Here is a 24787-nt window from a genome sequence, read left to right as displayed (position 1 = left end):
CTGACAGACACAAACCCTTGCCGAACCCGCCCGCCCGCGCCGCTCCGCTTTGGTTGGGAGGCGCCCGCCCGCACCGCCCGCCCGCCTTCTCCGGGAGCGCTCTCCCGGCCCGGCCGCCTCAGAGAAAGTTTTTGTCGTCGGGAGGGACCGGAGGCGCCGCGAGCCTTTGGGAAGGGAAGCAGGACTGAAGAGGAGGCTCCAGCCGCACGGGCCCGGCGAGTGCATGGTTCCCGGCGCCTCGGCTGCCTGTCAGGAGGACATCGGGGCGGGGTCGGGCTGAGCCCAGCTCCTTCTTCCCGCGGGCTCGCCAGAAATAGCCCTCCCGGACTGCCGCGGGGCGTCCCCGCTCCTCAGCCCGCCATGTCCCGGCTGCTGCCGCTGCTGAGGAGCCGGACCGCGCGCAGCCTTAGGCCGGGCCCGGCCGCCGCGCCCCGCCTGCCGTCCTGGTGCTGCTGCGGGCGGGGGCTGCTGGCGTTCGCGGCCCCGGGCGGCCCCCGGGAGCTGGGCACCCACCCCAAGAAGGAGCCCATGGAGGCGCTGAACACGGCGCAGGGCGCGCGCGACTTCATCTACAGCCTGCACTCCAGCGAGAGGAGCTGCCTGCTCAAGGAGCTGCACCGCTTCGAGTCCATTGCCATCGCCCAAGGTAAGGGGGGCGCGAGGGGGGCGAGCCGGCGACGGAGGGGCGGGTGCCCAGGGCCCTCCCCTACCCCGCCTGCGCCCCGGCCGCCCGGCCGCCCCTCGGCCTGGGTCCCCTCGCCCGCTTGGCCTCGCGCCTGGGACGTCCGGGGGGGCGGGGGGAACTTTGCGCCTCCTGAGTGTCCCCGGGGCAGGTAGGACAGGCGCGGATCGTGCCAGGCAGCCAGGGCCAACGCTTGGCTGGTTCCTCCCCAGCCTCACAGTTGGAGCTTCAGCCCCAATTACCAACCGACGTTGATTTGATTTCGTTTAGATTTGCCGTGCCCGCCGTCCCCCAGCCCTCCCGTGCCCCTGTAGTCCTTGCTGCTTACTTATGAACGTGCAGCCATGCCGGTGGCCTGCGGTGCCTCCTTCCAAAGCGCTACAAAGCCGAGAGGCGGGGGGAAACTTCGCTAAATGGTTATCAAACGAAGATGTGTCAGGGTCCGAAAGAAGGGATGCCGCTTCGTTAAGGCAGAGGTGTTCTCAGCGGCTTGTTTGCGTACACCTCCGGCTGGATTCATTTAAGCAGCCGAAGGAAACATTTTCCTGGGAAACTGAAAGCGTGGGTCAGACCAGCAACTGCAGATGCGTACTTGCAAGCCCATCCCAGGCTTGGTGCTGCCCAAGTTAGACTCCCGTTTTCGTTGTGCCCCCAGAGGATGAAAGAATGCAGTAGTTAAGGAGGTATTTTTCAGGAAATCTGTGGCTCTGCAATAAAAAGCGGACTTCTGCTCAAAAATAATTTGGAATGGTGAAAGCCAAGCCATTTTTAAGCTAACCTATTAAAGGAGGATATTTTTCAAACCGGTGCAGCATGCTGGTAGGTCAGAATTTGAGTCCAAGTGAAAAAGCTAAAACGTCAGAAAATCAGGAGGATGAAAGGGGCCAGTGATCAAATCATTCAGTCTTAAGATACCTTGGCCATTTAAATACCGTGATACAGACAGAATACATTGCTGCTGTTTCATGTGATACATTCTGGTGTGTTGGAAAGTGGGTTTTTTTGTTGTTGTTGTTTCTTTTTTGTTGTTTGTTTGTTTTAAGTTCACTCCTCCCCTCCCTCAGGGTTGGTAGGTACATAAGCATTCCATAGGTCCTGTAAGTTAAGAGCACATTGATTTGGAGCAAGGCATTTGGTCTGCCACAGGCACTTGAAAGCGCTTCTTTGGTCTGTATTCAGGAATGGAGGAGAGAATTGTCTCCCTCAGAAGCAGGACTTTTCTACACTACTTCTTTAGAAACTTTTTATTAGTTATGCCTTTTAACTGCTTTTTTTTCCCCTCCGTTCAGGGAATTGTGGACCAATTTATGGTATTGGATGATTCCAGACATTGTCTACCCACAGTGCTTCTATGGGAACAATGTGACATCACAATCAATTCGGTTACTAAATGTAATCATGATATTACATGAAGTCATAATCAAATACTAGCATGTTTGTGAGCTATGTGTGCACTCAGCGTGTGGTTTTTAAATATTCACTTCTGAAAATGTGACCCTTGGAAAACTATAAAGACATTCATGCTAGAGCATTAATTATAGGAATCTTTCTCCATGGGTAAGACTGTTTGAACACATATTTGGCCTTTTCTAAGTAATTTCTTGGAAATTCTCCATTAACATTGTTACAAGATTGGAGGGCTTTATTAATATGATTTTATGACAGTGCATGAAAAGCATCTCCTGTGATACAAATGGGTAAATTTTGCCTCATACCTTATTATTTTAGCACATGCCAGTAGGAATGCTACATTTTCCAGTGAAAATGGGAAATGTATTTTAAAATTTAACATGGTTTAAAATATTCTGGAAAGGACCTGTAAAATTCAGTCAATGGAGATCAGTTAGCGTCAATTAAACTTAATAATACATAAGTTATATGAGAGAGAAGTTGGTAATTTAAGTTGTCTTTGTTCAAGATAAAGGATATAGGAAACAATGTGGTATTCAAATGCTTATTTGACTTAAAAGCTAAAGAACTTCAGAGTTTGAGTCAACTAATTTTGCCAATGTTGATGACTAAATTATTGCTCTTTGACTCAGAGACACTTATTGATGATGGTGGTTTAATTTTTAGTCAGTCTTAGTGTTCTTCGTTGTTTTCAATATCAATACGTATAGTTTCTATGGAGATAACTGGGATCATCACTAGTAAATTACCCTATTCATTAACCATTTAATGTAGAGAGGATTTATTATGTTGAGAATGCATACAGCTCATTCTATTGCTGAAAGCAATTTTTTCCCCAGACAAATGAAAAATTGCCATGTTTTTCTTTTATTGTTGCTTTTTGAGTGTTTTTAAATGCTCAACCCATGTATTAAATATGTGTGTACTAAGTGCACTTTCTAATGAAATAAATTATGTTAAAAGAGCTGTTTCTTACAATAGGAAATCTTACGTGTTCTTGGAAAGAGTGCTTGCATGATCTAATGAAATGTTTTGGATTTGGTGTGGAAACATTACAGGAAAAGAAAATCTGTGCTTTGAAACGGAAGTGGGGTCTACTGCTGAAATTTGTTATATTTGCCCTTATCTTTCTTATGTGTTTATCAGTAGGCATTTGATATAGTCTGTGACAAGATAAAGCTTTAGAATCAGTTTGTAACAGATAAGGCAGACTTTGTGGGATGTCTTGTTAATAGTTAAGTAAGATATTGTGATTTTTAAATTACAAACTGATTTCTTTCCTAGTTTAAAAAAAGTTGATGTTCTGTTCTCAATTTATCTGCTCAACCTGCTCTCTATTCCTCCAGAAAGAGTCCATATTCTTCTGATAGTGCACTGTTGGTTCATTGTTTTTACAAGTAGGACTGGCAAGCTGATGTTATTACTATTGCCTTTTAATTTTAGCTGAGCTTTTTAAACCAAATTTGTTTTTCAAGTTTTGCAGTTACTATTTCTATTTATAATTATTAAAAAATTTTTAAATAACTATTTGGTTTTTGAAGGATGAGCAGTGCTCGTTGCATTAGTTAGTTCTACATTGCTGTACAACAAATTACCCCAAAGCACAGTGGCTTAAAACAAACATGTATTGTCTCATGGTTTCTGAGGATCAGGAGTTCTGGGGCAGCTTAGGGGGATGTTTCTGCCTCAGGGTCTCTCATGAAGTTGTAATCAAGCTTTCAGCTAGGGCTGCATCATTGAAGTCTTGACTGGGGCTGGAGGAACCAGTTCCAAGAAGGCTCACTCACATGGCTGTTGGCTAGAAGTCTCAATTCCTTGCTGTGTGCGTCTCTCCACAGGGCTGCCTGAGTGTTTCAAGACGTGGCAGCTGTCTTCCTCCAGAATGAGTGATGAGAGAGACACCTAAGCTGGAAGCCACAGTCTTTTATAACCTGGTCTTAGAATAGATAGTCCATCCTTTTTTGCCCTCATCATACACTGTGGGAGCATACTATACAGGCAGGGTGTGAATACCAGGGGGTGGAAATCATTGGGGGCGTCATCTTGGAGGCTGCCTTCCACACTTACTTAGGTGTTGTAATTAACGCTCATTGGAGGATTACACAGAAAGGTAAGAGCTGGCTTTTGGGGAGGCACAATGAAAGATATGATTTGAAAAAAGGAACTTCTTAGGGAATATTTTTGTTAAATGTGTACTTAAAGTATTTTTAAAAATGAGATTCTTTTTATATATGGCAAATAAGGGATGTTTTGGGGGAACAGAGCAGTTTTTCTACCAATGTTAGATCTTAATCAGCTTGCATTTTTTTTTTGTTTCTCTGTGTAAGTGATAATTGTATATGTTTAAAAATTTTTTTTTACAATTTTTTTTTTACCATTTATCTACATCCATATAGATACACCATATAATTCTAAATTTAATCTTGTAGTTCCCCACCGTTGTGATTATTTACTTAAGGTAGCATGAGTTTTGTTTTGAGAACTTGCCATATAGCATACTTAGAATACATAGAAACAAATATGATTTTTTGTGGAGTTCCAGTCCACTAGGGATCTTGGACTCTTAACAAGAGTAACCCCATTTTTCTCAGCTCTTTGTATAGGATTATATAAGAAAGTAGCAGTGCTGTTAAGCTGTTAGCCTCTAGATGAATTGGAGATAATCTTGGCTTTTGCTCAAAGAGAATAAGAAAGAGGGCAAGAAAACATTTCATACTCCAAATTAAGATTTGTGAATAAAGGTATTTAGGTGCCTTAGTTGAAACAGTAAAAGAGGAATAAAGGAATAACTAGACTTGCAAGAGGAGAAGAACAGGATGAGGATATGAAATGTGGATTGAGTCAGGAAGAGTGAGTGATCTCTAATAAGCTGAGAGCTTCTATATCCTGGCCCTGGATAAGTAAATGAAGCTTTGTTACAATCACTTATTTTACCAATATGGAAAGAAACTAATTATAGCAGTATATTCCAACAAGCTTAATTACGATACTTTAGAGTTAATGGGAATGTTGGAGTAGCCCTATAACTAGGGATTACTGCCTAGAAAACAGATAATATAAATAGGATTTTTTTCTTCCATTACAAAATGGAGATATTCTATTTAACAATCTTTAATCATCATTTAACATGTAACTTGAGGTCCAGAGTTATTTGTGACATAAAACAACGACCGTTCCATTATTTCTCATGATTATGTGGATCAGGAATATAGGCAGGGCTCAGCTGGGTGATTCGTCTCTTTCACATGGTATCTATGGGGGTCACTCGGTAAACGGCTGACAGATGAGCTGGTCACAGAGTCCAAGATGGCTTCACTCACTTGTCTGGCACTTTGTTGGACATGGCTGGAAGGCTGGGTTCAATGAAAACTATTGACCAGAGTAGATGCATGTGATCTCACCAGTATGACAGTCTTAAAATGGTCAGGACTTCCAGAGAAAATGTTCCAAGAGAGCTAAGTAGAAGCTGTAAGACTTTGTTATCAGTTTCCCATTGTTGATGTAACAAATTGCCACAAATATAGTGGCTTAAAACAACACAAATTTATTCTCAGAGTTCTGGAAGTCTGAGGTCCAAAATTAGTCTTAAGAGGGGCTAAAATAAAAGTGTTAGCAATGCTCTGTCCTTCTGGAGGTTCTAGGGGAGAATGTGGTCCTTGTTTCTTCCAGCTTTTGGTATTCCTTGGTTCTTGCTCAAATTAATCTCTGCTTCGGTTGTCACATCATTGACCTTTTTGCCTCTCTTTTATAAGGACCCTCGTGATTACATTTAGGGCCCACCTGGATAGTTCAGGAGAATCTTTCTCAAAATCCTTAACTTAATCACATCTGCAAACTCTCCTTTGCCATATGAGGTGATGTATTCACAGGTAGGAGGATTAGGATGGGGACATATGGGGAGGGGTATTATTCAACCTACCACAGTTTATGACCTAGCCTTGGAAGTCCCAGAATGTCATTTCTGCTGCATGCTGTTGGTCACACAAGTCACTAAGACCAGTCTAGATTCAAGGGAAGGGAAATTAGGAGGAGATATTCTAGTAGGTAACCATAACTAATAATTGTAGTTTGTTCCTTTATATCAGTTCCTTTATATCCTTTATAACATTTAAAAATTAATTGTTTCTGTTGGAAATCTTGTATTACATCTTTCTTTATTAATGCATACCAGTAACATATTAGTTTTTGTTTGTTTGTCTTAAGACTTTTTTTTTTTTTTTTTTTTTTGTGGTACGCAGGCCTCTCACTGTTGTGGCCTCTCCCGTTGCGGAGCACAGGCTCCGGACGCGCAGGCTCAGCGGCCATGGCTCACGGGCCCAGCCGCTCCGCGGTATGTGGGATCTTCCCGGACCGGGGCACGAACCCGTGTCCCCTGCATCGGCAGGCGGACTCTCAACCACTGCGCCACCAGGGAAGCCCCTGTCTTAAGACTTTTGACCATTCGTTCTTGTACTGAGTGCCAGTATAGTGATAGTGATTTGTTTGATTGATAGATATATAGAGAGACAGAGGGAGACAGAGGTGTGTAGGACTCTTTCCTCTATATCAGGATATCTTAGCCTTGGCGGTGTTGACGTTTGGGCTGGATAATTGTTGTGGGCCTGTCCTCCACATAGGATATTTAGCAGCATCCCTGTCTTCTAGCCACTAGATGCCAGTAGCACCCTCCCACCCTCCTCACCCCAAGTTTTGTGTACCAAAAATGTCTCTAGACATTGCCAAATATTCCCTGGAGGAGACACTGGGTGGGAGGAAAGGGAGGAATTTAGCAAAACCAATCTGCTTGAGGGCCATCGCTTTATATGAAATGCTATATCAGACTCTTCACCTCATTATCAAATAAATGAGCTTTGTGATAACTCTTTTCCTTGATTGTGATGTCCTTTCACTTCTAAGTTCTTAACTAAATTCTAAATATTAGACCCTTAGAAAATAGGGCTTCCAGATAAGTCAAACACTGCCATAGTTGAATTCACCAGTAATTTGCTGGTGTTCCTCTCAATAGTCACTATTTTCTTACTTTTTATAGCAGTTGTGACAAGCAAATTTTTATAAAGGTGTTTATAGATAGAAAAATTGAAAAATATAAAGTCTGCAACTTTATAGGGTCATCCAAAGGGTCAGGCAGAAATAAAGATAATGGATAATCTTGAGCGTTGTGAATGATCTGATATTGAACCACTAACAGTGGCGATTGTTTTAGTTTTTCTAAAAATAGTGATGAATTTGTATTATACTCTTATCTGGTTTTCTCTGGCATGAGAGAATATAGAGCTAACTGGAACAAATAGGGACTAAATTCCTGAGTGCAGATTTTATTAGCATCTTGCTCGTCAGCTGAATTAATTAGTATGTAAGATTCTAGCCTTGTCTTTGACTCATAGGTTTAGGCTTTAAGTGAATGAGAACAACGACATGAAAGCAAGTAGTTATTTGTTAAAATATAATAACGTAGTTACCTCAGACCACCTGGTAAATGAGAGACTCTTCTAGACAAAGGACCTCGCAGGTAACAAAACGTCATTCCTCTTTTTTTTTTTTTTGCATTTTATTTCATTTTTTTATACAGCAGGTTCTCATTAGTTATCCATTGTATACATATCAGTGTATACATGTCAATCCCAATCTCCCAATTCATCCCACCCCCACCCCCACCCCCGCTTTCCCCGCTTTCCCCCCTTGGTGTCCATACGTTTGTTCTCTATCTCTGTGTCTCTATTTCTGCCTTGCAAACCGGTTCCTCTGTACAAAACATCATTCCTCTTAACCTCAGAAACATTTACTTTTTTTTTTTTTTTTTTTTTTTTGCGGTACGCGGGCCTCTCACTGTTGTGGCCTCTCCCGTTGCGGAGCACAGGCTCCGGACGCGCAGGCTCAGCGGCCATGGCTCACGGGCCCAGACGCTCCACGGCATGTGGGATCTTCCCCGACCAGGGCACGAACCCGTGTCCCCTGCATCGGCAGGCGGACTCTCAACCACTGCGCCACCACGGAAGCCCAGAAACATTTACTTTGACTGTGTTTGATGGCAACATATTTGAACATACTGCTTTTTTCTCTGCCTTAGTAAAAGTATAACGAGCACAGTTTTGCCTGTACCAGATGTCCAAGTCCGTGTATACTGTATTTTAATACGATGGTTTTCTTTGGGGCTACTTAACTTCTATTTGTAGAGATACGAGTCATCACACCAGATGCCCCCAGAACGCTGTGCTCTTTCCGCTGGCATGCTTTCAGACCGTGTCGTAGTGCTGGCGAGGTGTGTCCGATTTGTCCTGCCCCTGCCCCACTCCGTCCACAGTGCCCTCGGACCGCGCTGCTCTATCCCCATTCGTCCCTTGTGGTAAACTTTGCTGCTGTGGAAGGAGGTCTGCTTCTCGGGTGTCTCTGTTGTTGTTTCTAATGTCTGCTCTTTGTCACTCTTCCATGGTGGGTTTTTTTTTTTTTTTCTTCTTATATTTCTTTCAGTATCTCTTTCTCTCTTCACCCTTATGCTATTCAGTAGGGTTTAATCTTGATAGACATTTCAGGTTCACAGACCACTACTCTCCTGTCTCTCCAGCTAGCCAGTCGCACCTATCACATTGCTATGGACCTCTGACTCTTCAGATCTCACACTGAAGATCTTGTATTTCTGCTAATGTTACGATTATGGCCGTTCAAAGGATTGTTGCTGTAAATACCTGAAAGGCACTTAGGTTCAGAGAAGTTTAGGTTAGAATGGTGTTCTTTACTTGGTTTAGTTTAGATTTTCTGTCTTCTTTCTGAGTTTTAGGGTAGACTATTTACGGCACTGGGTTATTAAAACAATTGTAAATTTAAAAATAGCATGATATTTTGTAATATAACTTCTGAATTTCTGTTGTATAATGGTTCTTATATTTTATAGAAGACATCCCACTGCTACCACTATTGCTGCTGCCAGCACCATTTTCATTACCATTACTTAGCAGTTATTGAATGGTACAGACATACTGAGCTAATTAAGTGAGTTTTCATGTAATTATTCTGTTTACTTCTCTTGGAGAGAGAAGGAATTATCTCTATTCTATGGATTAAGATGCTGAGACTAAGAGCAGCTTTCCCAAGATCCTAAAACCTCTGTGGCAGAGTAGAGTTTTTAGCTTAGCTTTGTTTGACTTTAAAATCCCTGTTCTTATTATTGCACCTTTCTGTAGATATTCATACCTGGAATTTTTTTAACACGTGCTGGGAAAAAAGGTAACAACTCAAATGCTCAATAAAAGTCACATGTGCTGGTAGTATATCTTAGTCTATCTTTTATATGTTTGCATAATATACACATTCAATACAAAAGCAAATATAGCATTGTTACTTTTAAAATAAGGGAAATAGGGCTTCCCTGGTGGCGCAGCAGTTGAGAGTCCGCCTGCCGATGCAGGGGACACGGGTTCGTGCCCCGGTCTGGGAAGATCCCACATGCCACGGAGCGGCTGGGCCTGTGAGCCATGGCCGCTGAGCCTGCGCGTCCGGAGCCTGTGCTCCGCAACGGGAGAGGCCACAACAGTGAGAGGCCCGCGTACCACAAAAAAACAACAAAAAAAAATAAAATAAGGGAAATCAAAGTAAAATCAGTGTGCAAAAAAGTTTATAAATTGTGGGGGGATTTTGAAAAAGTCAGAAAACTAGTATTTGGGACTTCCAACTGTTATAAATCTTTAACTTCCTAACCGTTATTCTAATTTTCCTTTAGATTTTTAAATGAGTTAAAAAAAACGAACATGCTATTCATAGAAAACCTTTCTAAACTTAGAAAATTTATTTGTGTAACAAATATTTGTTACTCTCCCTACCATAATAGACTCAGTACTGCATATTGGAGGTGTGTCAGAGAATTAATTCAGGGAAATACTCTCATGAAACCTACATTTTTGAGAGAGGAAAGATAAGAGCAATAAAGTAAATAATAAAATAATTATAGATAGTGTGTGCTATTAGAAGAATAAATAGAAGGACATTTACTTTACTTGAAGTGATCTGGGAAGGCTTCTGTTTAGGTAATATTTAAGCTGAAAATAAAGGATTGAGAAGAAGCCATTCATTCAGACAGATGGAGGAAGAGCATTCTCAGAAGGAAAAGGAAATACCAAGAGCTTGAGATAGGAAGGGACTTCACATAGTGTAGAAATTGAAAGAAAGCAAATATGAGTGGAACTTAATGAACAAAGGGTAGAGTGGAATGGGATGAGATGTAGGTAGGCAGAAGCCAGATTAGCCAGGACCTTTCTGGGTAAACCATATGAAGGCCATTCAGGCATTTACACATTAGTGAAATAATGGTATTTGAAGAGCCCTCTGGCTGCTATTGGAGAACAGATTGGAGGGTGCAGATGTGTAAGCTGGGAGACCACTTAGGAAGCTGTTACAGTAGTCTAGGCTAGCAATGATGGTGGCTGAGACTAGGTGGCCACAGAGATGAAGAGGAGGAGATGGAGTCAAGATATACTTGTGAGAGTGAACTGATAGGACTTGCTGATGGGTTAGAAAGGGTCAGATAATGAAGGGAAAGGAAATAGTAAGTGATGACTTAGGTTTCTGACTATACTGACTGAGTAAAAAGCGTTATTATTAACTGTGAGGGAGAAGACTGGGGAAAGAATAGACTTGGGGGTGTGGAACTTGAAGTGTTAATTTTGGACATGTCAGATTTTAGATACCTTTGTGAATATAAATGGAGATGTCAAAGAAGTAGGTGTGTGTGTTTATGCCTGTGTGTGTATTTATACACTTAAATCTGGAGCTCATAGAAGTTTAGGCTGAAGATGTAAGTGTGGGTGTCAACAGCTATATATAGATGGAGAGGAAGATCCAGGACAGAACTCTGAAAAGCACCAATGTTTATTGGAGAGGAAAATGAAGAAGGATCAGAACTAGAGGGAGACTGAGGACTGTCTACAAAGTCAGGAAAAATAACAAGAATAGTATATTCCAGAAGCTAAGTAAAGAAGACAGCGTTTCAAGAAAGAGGGAATGATCTGATGCTTTAGATGGTTCAAATAAGAGGAAGACTGGCGGGTGGGAGGGTGGAGTAAAGAAGGTCTATTGGATACAATAGCACAAAAGAGAGTGATGTCTTTGTCAAGAATTATGTGGGGAGAAGCCAGATTTTAGTTGGCTGAGGAGGGAGTATCAATATGGAAGGATTCAACTCTTTAAAGGGAACTTTGGATATGGAGGGCAGGAGGTGTTGGGCAGTAGCTTGAGTACTACTAAGATTCCCTCTTTCCTCATCGGTCAGAAGTCTGAACTTATTTTAAATATATGTTACTAGTTTACTCATTTTTTACAGAGTCCTGTGTAGAATTCTAGTTTATCAGAGGAAAATGTAATATCCCAGGTAAGCAAATTATACCTCTTTTTAGCAGTATTGTGTAGAAAATATACAGACCATTTAGCAAGTAATGTCTTTTCATTTTCTTTGGTAAGAAGCTTAGAGAAATCAAGAAGATGATTTGAGACTCCACTTTCAAATTAAAATACCTAAAGGCTAGGGAGAACATTTTTTTCCTGGGATGTGGGACTTTAAGTGCTAAAACTGAAAGAGTCCCAGGCAAACTGGATGGTTAGTCACCCTACCTGCCCACGGGTGACAGTATTTTTGCCGTTCTCACAGATTAAGGCTTTTGACTCATAGGAGAGGTTGAGAAAGGGATCCAGGTAGAGTTTCATGTCCCTTCTGCACTACTTCTTTTTCCCTTCCTCTAGGTCTGTACCACAAAGGATGCTTTCTTAGGGCTCCTTCTATTACCTTTTGTGTCTGGTGAGATTTCTGGTGAAAGAACCTGCAAGAAGGTACCCTAATGCCTTCACACTGTTGCACTGGCTGTCACTCTGCCTTCACCTGTTCCCTTACTATTCTAGCCGTATTCTTATGGTGTCCAGTTGCATCTGTCTCAAGTAAGCATGTGCTAACGTCTCCTCTGTCCTTGCAGGTGCCTGCTTCTCTTTTGATTTAGGGCCAATTGTTTGCTTTGCGACTTGAGTTCTCTTATGGGTTTGAAATAAGTCATAAATTTGAATTTAGTTTGACTTCATTTCACTGTAAGGGTGGGAGCAATACTCTTTGTAGCTCTCTCTATCCCACAGTGAAAACTAGAACCCGCTTCACAAAGTTTAATGTACATATAAAATGATCTGGGAATCTTACTGAGATACAGATGCTGTTTCAGTAGATTTGAGGTTGAGCTTGAGTTCTGCATTTCTAACAAGTTCCCAATGATTCAGTGCTACAGGTTCAGGGGGGCAATATTTTGAGTAGCAAGGTTATAGCAATTGTCTTTGTTTTTAAGGTGAGAAAGTTGAGGTCATATAGATAAACTCAGGCATCCTTGCATTTTGAAAGGAAACAGGCAAACATGTGAGAGTGATAATGTAAGATGTGGCATATTTTGTGAGCTGGCAGAATTTTGTTTGTGTGTTAGAAAGATCTTATGGTTTAAGAAAACATTATTATAGCATTTTTTTCTACTCAAAGGGACCTGTTAAGAACATTACAAAAAGTGTGAATTGTTAACACTGATTTTATAAGTTATACAACGATCACTTTTGAGTAATAAATGCTGTGTAATAGATTTATTCCTTTGTTCTCATTTCTTTTTCTTTCCCATTATTACCTTGAATATGCTGTTCATTGGTTAGTCTCATTTCTTCAGTGAACCATGTCCTGTGTCATACTTTTTTTCTTCTACTTTTCTTCATCCTGTTCTTCCTATGTTTTCCCCACCCAATTTTGTATTACTTTCAAAATTTAGAAACAATCTCAAATTTCTGAAAAAGTTTCAAGTGTAGTACAGTAAGATTTTTTTTCCCTCCCCTGAATCATCTGAGAATAAGTTGCTGACATGATGCTCTGTCATCCCTGGCACAGGGTAGGTTCTTTGGGAAGCAGTCTTTGAGACAAAATTTAGCATGCAGGAAGTTTACTGGGAGTGCTGTTTGGAATCCTCACCTTAGAAAGGCAAGGGAAGGAAGGAGTTTCGGGCAGAGGTAGAAGCAAAGTGATGCAGTCTCCACCGAAGCCTTAGCTGAACCTGAGGAGAGGTCTAGAGATAGAACGACCCTTCAGTGCCGTCCTGAGTTGGGTGAGAGGTCCAGGCCTCTTCCTCTGTGAAATTACATGCGGAGCTGCCCTGGGCAGGGGGCAGAGCCTTGGGTGAGGCAGCATTCTTCAGCTGAAGCAGTCGCCTAAGAAGACTATCACTGAGGGCTGTCTCTCGGAAGGACTTCGGGCAGCTAAGGATCAACTGTGCAGCACGATGCCCACTACAACTGGAGTACTTTGGCCTGTACTTCCTACAAAGAAGAATATTGTCCCATATAAGCCACAGTATAACGTGGATAGATTACTACCATCTTATTCTCTGTCACTCAGGTTTCACCAGTTGTCCCAATAATGCTCCTTTACACCAAAAAGATCCAGTCCAGAATCACATGTTGCATTTAGAATTTCCTTTATTTGAAACAGTTTCTCAGTCTTTCCTTTGGCTTTCATTACCTTGATAGTTTTGAGGATTACAGACCAGTTATTTTGTAGCATATACTTCAATTTGGTTTTGTCTCTTTCCTCATGAATAGATTCCAGTTATGCATCTTAAGTAGGAATATCACAGAAGTAATTTTATGTTCTTTTTTCATCCTATCAGTTGCTCATGATTTTTCTTTGTTCCTGATGATGTTAACTATTTCTTGGTTAACCATTTCCTTTGAACATTTGACGAAGTAATATCTGTCTGACTTATCCACTAGACAGTTACTATTTTCCTTTTTGTAATTAATATTTTGTGGGGAGTTACCTTGAGTCTATGAAATATCCCATTCCTCATCAACTATTCAAGTTATGAATTCATATCAATATATATTCATGAATTCTTACTCTATTTAATGGGTTACAATTCATTACTTTCATTTTTGACCCTCAAACAGTCCCATGTTTCACCAGTGGTAACTCCTTCAAGTTGGCTTCTGTGTCTTTTTGACACCTCCATTACTCTTTGAACGTTTCCTTACTTTTTGGCACCATGAGATATTCTAGGCTAATCTTAGCACATTTCCTACCCTAGCCCTGGAATCAGCCATTTCTATAAGGAGCCCTGTTTTTTTTCAGTGTAGAATGGTATTTAGAAACCAAGACGTGCACATTAGGTGTGCTCATAGCTATTAGGGTGTTGCTGTTCTCAGGCCCCCACAGTGCACAGAGTTAGTGAATATATGAATGTATGTATTTATATACATAATAAATATTATTTATATTTCTCTATCCATATCTATTATAACATGAGTTCATAACAATTTTTCCAATCCTGATCCAACATCACAGGGTACATTCTTGTTTCTGTCTTTCTAACTTTATTCTCTGATGGAAAAATACCCGACTCCCATTATCCTTAATATATTTATTCTTTTGATCATTCCTCCTACATGTCACCAATATCCCATCACCACCATTGAATTTATGCTCATTTCATTAAATAATTCGTTTTTTTGTTATTGCAGTCAGTCCCTGCTTTACACAGTTCCCATAAGCATGAATTTTAGTAACCATGTTTTAGTTAAATAACACCAGTCCCCAACAGCAAGGTTCAAATTTTATTTACCACGGTATATTAACTCTGAGTAATTACATAAAGTATTAACTTTGCTGCTAGCTCCTCAGTCCACAAATCACTGTGTAAAACAGGGGGTGCCTCATGATTGTGGCCAATCATATCACTCTTTCACAGTCTGTCAGTGATTGGTCACTACTTATCTGTTATTCAGTTCACACACAGACAGCAAGATGTGTAGTTGTGTTGCCTCCTTGTCTCCCAGTGATATACCTATAAGACGTTTAAAAAAAAAAAGATAATGAAAAGGGGATGGACCAAAAAAGATGAAAATGCAGCAAAGTGATAATACTGAAGTGAAATTTTAATCAAATGTAAGTGAGGTTATAGAAGAAATAGCTGACTGTGGGAATGTTCACACTGCTGTTGAACTGCTGCCATTTGAGAAACTCCAGATATGCAGCCAGAGGAGCTAAGAGACCGCAAACTTATGGACGTGAGTGAGGAAAGTGAGAAGGTTGTGATGAAAAGGATGATGTTCCAGAGAAGTGACTCTGGTAAAAATTTCACATTAAAGGAACTCTCAGATATTTCATGATATTATAAATATGAAAGATAAAATGCAAGCTATTTCAGACTTAGAAAGGAGTGTGACAATTCACCAAGGCATAGAAAAGATGCTTGTTCCATATTGTAAGTTATATGATGAGAAAGAGAGTGCTAGCACGATTGAAGCGACTTTTGATCATTTAATTTTTTTTTACAAAGCATAAAACACTCTTTTTCTCAGTGTTTCTAATATTTTAAATTACAGTATATTAAATAAACATCAGTTTTACTATTTAAAAACTTTCCCTATATATTTATAACTGCCAGTAAGAGAATTTTTAATGTTTTCCAAAAAAAAATTTTTTTAAGTCATAGAACAATTGTGATTTTTCCCATCAGTTATTGTTTGCTTTGCAGCTTGCATTGTCATTTTTATGTCCCCACACTATTGTGCAAAATGAGGACTGCCCATATTCTAGCATGTTTCACTTCAAAATTTCATATACATTTGAAAACTGATACGTATTTTATTTATATTATTGCTTGAATACATTGATTTAAAAATATTTTTAGCATGCAGGTATCCTAAACCCGAGATTGCCATTGTGAAGCGAGCGAAGGAGGTACCATCAGCAGAGACCCCTGATAGTTTTGGTATAGTACAATCTTGCAGTATTGATTGTTTGTCAGATGTTTAATGCAACTGGAAAAGCATCTATTTGACAGAACTTCTTGCTTGTTTGAAGTAGAATGCTTTGGTTATAGTGATAGTCTTTTTTGTTTGTTTATTTGTTTGTTTGCATCAGTGTTTTAGACTGTCTACAGAATATTTATTTTTATTATCTAACCCTAGACCTTGTGGATATGGTCAACTAATAATTGCATGTTTAATTAACTGAAAGATTACATTTATGATCTTAAAAGACAAAATCACTTATATTTAATTATATTTAAATAACATATTTTCAAAGTTGTTGAAATAACGAGAGCAAGTGAGACATAAGAAGCAACAAAGATTATGAATATCTTTAGGGTGAATGAGTAGGATAAAAGGACCACACACAGGGAAACCTTCAGAATATTGTAAAGAGAAACTGGGTTTAAGTAACTGAACTTTAGGAAAATATGTTTTAAGAGTATATTCTTGAATAGTTTGGAAGTCTTATGTAAGTTCACTTTAATGCCATTCATGAACTTTTTTCAGATTCAGTCTCCATGCAGCTTGATATCTAACTTCTGTTGCGTGTTGTGATGCTGGTAGTAGAGGAGGAATTGTGTTAACTGAGTGTGTGTGTGTGTGTGTGTGTGTGTGTGTGTGTGTGTATGGGGGGAGGGGAGGGAGAAATAAAAATATTGCAATAAATACTTCTCTGTCCATATTTTATTTTTTGATTACTATTTAATATATATGCGTTGCCTAAGAAGTATAACACAATGTTTGGAAAGGAATAAGAAATATTTTATGGGCCAGTTGAAATTTTGTAAGGATAAATATAACTCAGTTTTCTTAGGCTGTGTGTATAGTGTCAAGAGCAGGAACTAAACTGTAAGAACCTCCGAGAAATGGAGAGGCATATAGTGTGTGTGTACACACATACACACATGTGTACATATTAACATATTAGGGCAGTGCAAAAATTCCCCAGTTTGCTCTACTTTGCCAGTTCTAATTAACTCTGAAGTTAAAAAGTTTAATCTCAGTGTGTATGCAGAAGTTAAGCATTTAATGAAACTGTCTTTTGAAGAAAAAAGTTTTAATTTTGGGTTATTCTGTAGATTGTTTAGTTAGTCCTCATTTTTAGGACAATGTAGGGAAAAAGGAATGATACTTATTCTATAGATAATGGCAAATGATATCACTAGGAGGTAAGGTGCTGCTGAACAATAACTAATCGTAGGATTTAACCTGTCAGCGATCAGCCTTTGAGACTCAGTCTTCAGTTATAACCCTACTCACTGTAGCGTGCTTCTTCATCAATGTTTAGGTGGTATGCCTCTTATTTTTTTTTAAATCCTACTAGCTATATAATAAACAAGAAATATAGAATCAGAATCTTAGAGCTAGAAGGGATGCAGAGACCCTAAACTCCTCATTTTATGTAACATGAAACTGAGATCTAGAGGATTTATGATATAGTCAAGATTTGGTGACTAGTTATATATATATACATATATAGCAGGGCAGGGATTAGTGTCAAGGCTTTTGGATTTTTAGTTCAGTGCTCTTCACTATAATAAATTTCTTCAGGGTTAGCAGGGGAGATTAGCGCTATACTATAGGTTATCCTGTTGTTCTGAAACCAGTAGAAACCATGTAATTTTCCCATTCAGAAAATATTTTATTTGTAACCATAATAAATCAGTTGATTTCCTCTTCTTTCTTCTAACTTTGATGGATATTTGAAAATGATGTATATGAAAGGGAATGATATTTTAGGGGAGAAAAAAGGAATTTTAAAAGGTATTAGTATTTTAATTAATTGCATTTTTACTTCAATTTCAAATACTAATGCATGACCAATGTTTTGACAGTGTTTTATATATTCATATACAATTGATTCTTGGTTCTTTTATGTTTTCCCATTGAGAATTTACTCATTGAAAGAGAAGTAGAGCAAGAGAATGAGAATCTGGGTTCTAGACCAAGTTGTGTGTCCTTGAGTAAGTCACCTAACATCCCTGGACCAAAGTGGCTGAATCTTCAAAATGGAGAATTAAGTCAGTATACTACCAAGTGGGCAAACTATTGGCATTTGGGCTGGATAATTCTTCATTATGAAGGGCTCTCCTGTGCATTGTAGGATGTTTAGAATCCCTGATGCTAGTAGCATTTCTCAGTCATTATCACATTCACAAACAACGCTGCATTTCCAGGCATTTTCCAGGGTGAGGTAGCATATTGAGAACCACTGGCAGATTGTTTCTAAGGATCCTTTCAGCTCTAACATGCTGTGAAAGAATTTTTATTTGGGGAATGATTGAAAGGGAAAAAGGCAATGCACTGACTGAAAAATCTCTGCTCCTTCCTAATGTTAAGCAATTTTATTTTAAAATGAATGTTTTCTGGGGACTTATGTCACCATACCCACAGATATACCAACCACTTATGATGTTCCAAGACGAATAATTTTTTTATAACTCACTTTAAGCTTTCCATCTATAATATAATGTTATGTATACTTAGTTATATGATTTTTTAAATTTAATGTTATATAGTACTGTTTCTCTCTATACCTAATAAGTAAAAGTAACAGGATCTGACTCTTTTTTTTTCTTATTTTGGCCACACTGTGCAGCTTGTGGGATCTCAGTTCCCCGTCCAGGGATTGAACCCAGGCCACAGTAGTGAAAGCGCCGGCCGAATCCTAACCACTAGACCACGAGGGAACGCCCCAGATCTGACTTTTTTTTTAAAAGTTGTATTGTTGTTTTAATATCTTAGCCTTTGAAAAAAAAAGGAAAGTCATTATATATAGTAATTATTTGCCTTGTCTCTTCTCCTTTGACATGAAGGAAGGGAAGGAATATAGTCTCTGTGTTAAGTAGTGTATATAATTACTCCAAATACACAAGTAAGATGTGTAAAAGCAACCACAAATCAATAGTATGTTTGATTATCCTAAACAAAAAAAAAACTCCATGAGATGACAGACATAAGAGAAATAAATTACTGTACATCTAGTATTTACTATTTCTTAAGCCAGAGTTAAATAATTAACAGGTTACTACATTAATGAGGTTAATAAAGGTGATGATTAATTGGGTACTATCAGCTTCCTCATCATTACTACTGGCCAACTCCTGTCCTCAACTGTTATACCACTGGACTGCCTCAGACCAGGAATTGGTTAGCTGCCCTTAAGTAAACTGGATCCTAGTCTAGGTTGCATTGAAGCCCCAGGCTGCATGTTACCTTCCCCTGAAGGTTAGTGAGGTGACAGTATTGCATGATCTAAGTAAAAATTTCTTTACTAAATAATGTACAAGTTGCAGTAAACTTTTAAATGCTAAATAAAATTACAAAATCATACTCAAATACTTTTTTTTTGGTCTTAGCTAAGGCATGTATTTAAAAAATAATTTAAAAGTCCTTTTATAATTAATAGTCATTGTAAAAGACAAGACCTGTTAATTGAAATTTACTAAATTAAAAAGTTCTTTCAATTTCTAAAGTGTTTCATTTTTCAATTGGAATGTCAGTTTTTATAAGTATATTGCTTAGTCATATTAATTTGTTTCTTTTAAAAAATATTGCCTTGTAGCTTTATAAACCCTTTTTGGTGCATGTTTGAGTTTTTTGGCATTTAATATGATTTACTTTGCTCAAATTATTTTGCATACAGCATGGTTTTCATTTTAAGTTTGTTTTCTTTAATGTGTTATATATTTATTGTAAATTTAACCTTACCCGTTGGAACTCTTGGTTCTGTTAAAAGTCTAAGCAGATATCTATTTAGAAATATGGGTAATTGAAACCTGTAATCCCAAAAACTGTTGTTTAAATGCAGCAGTCCATCTCTGTTCTTTTCATAAATCTCTTTTTAGGTCAAATTGTGATTTGTGTTGCCAAAGCTACTTCCTCTCCTTTCTCAGGGAAGATTCTGGGGTGGGGCTTAGAACAAATACTAGGTGGTCAAATGATCAGAAACTGCATCACGGGACACTTCAAGGATATTGAGTTATTTGTAATTAAAGGAATAGTGCGTGCATTAAACTGTTCCTTTTATGTCATCTCAGGGTGATGTTGGCTTCTGTACTTTTCTTGCTGTCTATTATAAATGATTCTGAATTTTTCCCTTGATTTGTGATCTTATATTGATATTTATGTCCATGATAATAGACTGAAATAAGTTACCACATTTAGAATTATTGTTGCTGTGAAAGCATATTGGAAACCAAGACCTTTCTTTTTGTTCTTTAGATTTTCTTTCGTTTCAAGTTTGGATTTATACTTGTAAAGTATGGTTAAATTTAATGGAAGGTTTAACAACGAAAATGACAGATCATAGTTTTTTTTAAATTATTTATTTATTTAAAAAATTGAAGTATAGTTGATTTACAATGTTGTGTTAGTTTGAGGTGTACAGCAAAGTGATTCATTTATACATATGTATACATCTATTCTTTTTCAGATTCTTTTCCCTTATAGGTTAAAATATGGAGTATAGTTCCCAACAAATTATAATTTTTATTACATAATGTTATAGAACTCACTATGTCAAGGGGGGTACTTTTGTTTTCCAGCACCACCTTTATAAACACGTTTTGTTTTATAGCGGAGGCTAAAATGAAGTGTAGGTGTTCCACTTACTTTCTTCTACTTAAGTATTTTGATTTTCTTTTTTTTTTTTAAATTAAGGGTACTTTATTTATTTATTTATTTATTTTTGGCTGTGTTGGGTCTTTCGTTTCTGTGCGAGGGCTTTCTCTAGTTGTGGCAAGCGGGGGCCACTCTTCATCGCAGTGTGCGGGTCTCTCACTACCGCGGCCTCTCGTTGCGGAGCACAGGCTCCAGACGTGCAGGCTCAGTTGTGGCTCACGGGCCTAGTTGCCCCGCGGCGTGTGGGATATTCCCAGACCAGGGCTCAAACCCATGTCCCCTGCATTAGCAGGCAGATTCTCAACCACTGCGCCACCAGGGAAGCCCTTGATTTTCAATTTAAGATATTTTTCTTAGTACAGTAACTTATTTAGAAAATAAATACACTAGGCTTAGTTTATCCTAAAAGATATTTTAGAACCACTTGTCGATATTGGACTGAAGATTTTTTTAAAATTATTTTTAAGGGGAAATATAGTAATAAACTCCTTTGACCTGTCCTACCTATTTGTTGTATTGGAATCTTTTGCCACTTAAAATAACTTGGCAATTGATTGGGGCCTGGAAATTTCTTTCAAGGATTTTGTTTTAATGACATTTTACCTATATTCCAAAAACATGAGAATATTTTTAGTACAGTATAACAATAAAAAAATTAAAATGTAGCAAGATGGGAGTAATTTAGCATACTTTTTCTGAGAGAAATTTTGCAAAATTTTAAAAATCCTTAAATGTATGCCCCTTTTTTTGGACTCAGTAATGCCACTTAAGAATCTACCATAGGGCTTCCCTGGTGGCGCAGTGGTTGAGAGTCCGCCTGCCGATGCAGGGGACGCGGGTTCGTGACCCGGTCCGGGAAGATCCCACATGCTTCGGAGCGGCTGGGCCCATGAGCCATGGCCGCTGAGCCTGTGCTCCGCAACAGGAGAGGCCGCAACAGGAGAGGCCACAACAGTGAGAGGCCCGCGTACCGCAAAAATAAATAAATGAATAAAAATAAAAATAATCTACCATAAAGAACTTTCAGGGGAACATAAAAAGATTTAGGTATATGTTTGTGTAAGTGTTATTTATAAATGTGAAAAAGAATAAAGAATAAATATCTAGTCATAGGGGATTAAACTACTATGTATCATATGATGAAATACAATACCACCAGTACAATTATTGCCTTAAAAAATTTAAGGGGGAAATATTCACCACATAGTGCTTTGTGAAAATGGCAGAACACAATTTTGTGTATACCTCTCTATAGAAAAAAGATTGAAGGATAATACATCAAAATGTTTATTTCTGATAAATTATAGGTAGTTTGAAGGTTTTTGTTGGTTTGTTTTTCTGAGTCTCATTAACTTTCTACAATAAAGGTATATAACCTTCTTAGTTGAAAAGTGTAACTTATTCATTTAGATAAACCAAAGGAATTTAGTATTTAAAATGTTATTTTCTAATTTTTACTTAAAAATCACTCTTAAGTTAAAAAACTCAACATCCTCGTCCTTTTTATATACATAAATATGAATAAATAAATATTTGTGTGAATTATATACGTGTGTGTATAAATATGGCTTATTTAATGTAAGATGTTTGCAGTAAATTCCTATGTTTTGGGGTTTTTTTTTAATTAATGGAGGCTCTACAGTATTTGGGGGTTCTTTTGGTATCTTCATTTCATTTTTTTTTTAATTTTATCTTTTTATTGGTGTATAGTTGTTTTACAATGTTGTGTTAGTTTCTGCTGTACAGCAAAGTGGAGTTCCCTGTGCTATACAGCAGGTTTTTGTAAGTTATCTATTTTATACATATTAGTGTATATATGTCAGTCCCAATCTTTGTTATATCCAAATTGATATAACAATCAATTTTGACTGAAAAGCACAAAGGCACAAGGCATTTTATGGCCAGGTTACAGGCACTTGTTCTATTCCCAGTGGTTCTATTCTAAAACTTGCATGTTGTATATTCCTGAAAAGCACAATTTAAAAGAATTTTCCTACTTTATTCTAAGCATTAATATAAAAGGTAAATTTTAGTATGTTCATAGCAGTGATAAAAGTATTTGAATATATGTTACATTTTAGTTATGAAGGATTCTAAGACATTTTGGTAAAACCTAGTAGGAATTTTCCAGGATTAAAACAAACGTGAGGGGCTTCCCTGGTGGCGCGTGGTTAAAAATCTGCCTGCCAATGCAGGGAACACAGGTTCGAGCCCTGGTCCGGGAAGATCCCACATGCCGCGGAGCAACTGAGCCCATGTGCCCCAACTAGTGAGCCTGCGCTCTAGAGCCTGCGTGCCACAACTACTGAAGCCCACGCACCTAGAGCCCATGCTCTGCAAAAAGAGAAGCCACCGCAATGAGAAGTCCACACACCGCAACGAAGAGTATCCCCCGCTCGCCGCAACTAGGGAAGGCCCACGCGCAGCAACGAAGACCCAGTGCAGCCAAAAAAATAAATAAATAAAATTTTTTAAAAAAATAAATAAATAAAACAAATGTGAGCTTTAAAATGGTGATATTTGTTCTTCTATGATTAGAGGTCATCGAAATAGTGTAGTATAGGCTTGATTGTAGGAATACTGTCCCAAATGTATGTCTTGGGAAAAACTGCTTCTTAATCTTACTAATCAAAAAATTATTATTGTTTATTTTTCACCACAGGGAAAAAAAAACTGATTGGAATTCAGCTTAAATTAGAGCCTACAGTTAGTTAATTTCCGTTCTCACCAGATGCCATTTTAGGTTTAAAAAAAAAAAAAGACAATGATAAACAATTGGTCAGGAATTTATTTTAAAATAAGCTTTTAGAACATGGCCTGGGGATTTGGAAACCTTTAGATCTGTGTCCTACAGCAAAGCCTGGGAACCCCTGGCATAGCTGGAGATAATATCTGTTCATCTGGTTTTCCCATAGTGCTTAGCAGTGTGTATATATTAGGAGGTATCTGTGTGCACAGTGGAGTCTGATCCAAAGGTGTCAAGTGTAGACTACCTGATGACTAATCAACAAAGAAATACAGTAGCGGGACTGAAAAAAACCATGTCCCACCAACTCATTTGCCCAGATCTAGGAAGTCTCTTTCTTGTGTGGCCTTCTCTGAGGCTCCCTTCAAAAACTCTCTCTCTCCCTCCCTTTTTAAAAAATCTCTACATTTGTTCCTCATCTGTTTTTCTTACCTTGCTCTGTTTCTCATTTCTCCCTTTGTCTTGCTCTTCCTAATCCAACTTCCCCCCTTTTTAAGTGAATATAGTATAAAACAATTCTTATATTCTTATATTTATATAATAAAATATAAAAAGCTGCTGGATTAAATATATTTTTATTCCTGAAATAGGAGAAAAAAGCCTTAATTTGTGTTTTGTTCTCTCCTGATTTTTATGTGACAGTGACCCTCAGTTTTATATCTCCTAAATAGATAATAATTGAGCATGAAAATGATGATTCTGATGCACTATAATATTCCAATTCATCAAAGAAGTATTTCTTTTTAAAGAATTCAGTATTACTTAGGTAGTAACAGTATTTTATAAGCTACATCTGTTCTCTGGTTGCTTTAGTTAACTAGAAAACTAACTGGAATACCTCATTCTTTGTGCATTCTAAAAAATTAGAATTTCATTTAATAAAAGTGAAATTGCTTTAAATGTTTTAAACTTTTCTCTAATCTTCCTGGGTTACTGAAGCAAAACAAAATGTTGAAAGCGTTGAAAATTTTTATATTTAAGAATGGAAAGTACTTTCTTATGTTTTCAGGATTTGTAATGAATATCTTAGGTGCTTTTTAATTTGGAAAAGATTTGTCTATACAATAATTGAATATATGTTCTCAAGGACGGATCAGAAGGAGAGATAGTCCCACTTAAAATAATTTTTATTTGATTTGGTATGGTATAAATTAGCAGTTTGCAAGAACTGTCTTATTTACTCTCCCTCCAGCAAAGACTTCTAACTGTGGAATCAAAAGGAAAAAAATTTTATTTGTAAATACTATCTCATAGACACATACAGATAATTTTCCTAATCTATATGTTTCTAAACATGGAACCCTGTTAAGTACAACTTCTCCTTCAAACAATGAGAAATATCAGAAAGGAAAAAATGTAAGGAAGTCTGAATGTTAGTTATTTTTTGCCACTATTGTGAATAAACACACTTTGGGAAAGCAGAACAGTTATCATTCCATTAAAATTTTTTCTGTCTGTATTCATGAGGGATATTGGTCTGTAGTTTTCTCTTTTTTGTAATTTCTTGGTTAGATTTT

General features: G+C 38.2%; 1 protein-coding gene across 1 annotated transcript in view; it reads left to right on the top strand.

Moving 5' to 3' along the window:
* Nucleotides 1–360: 360 nt before the first annotated feature.
* Nucleotides 361–24787, top strand: part of TMEM65 (transmembrane protein 65) — a gene marked incomplete at its 5' end in the record, with an annotated part of 40439 nt that continues 16012 nt past the window's right edge. The window contains one exon of the mRNA XM_079722412.1: nucleotides 361–646. Within this exon, the coding sequence (XP_079578538.1) occupies nucleotides 361–646 (286 nt within the window). The remainder of the gene's footprint in view (nucleotides 647–24787) is intronic.

This window comes from Hyperoodon ampullatus (genome assembly GCF_949752795.1).
Source record: "Hyperoodon ampullatus genome assembly, chromosome: 17".
NCBI lineage: Eukaryota > Metazoa > Chordata > Mammalia > Artiodactyla > Ziphiidae > Hyperoodon > Hyperoodon ampullatus.
Note: the sequence above shows the minus strand (reverse complement) of the source record. Positions and strands in the feature narration are given on the sequence as shown.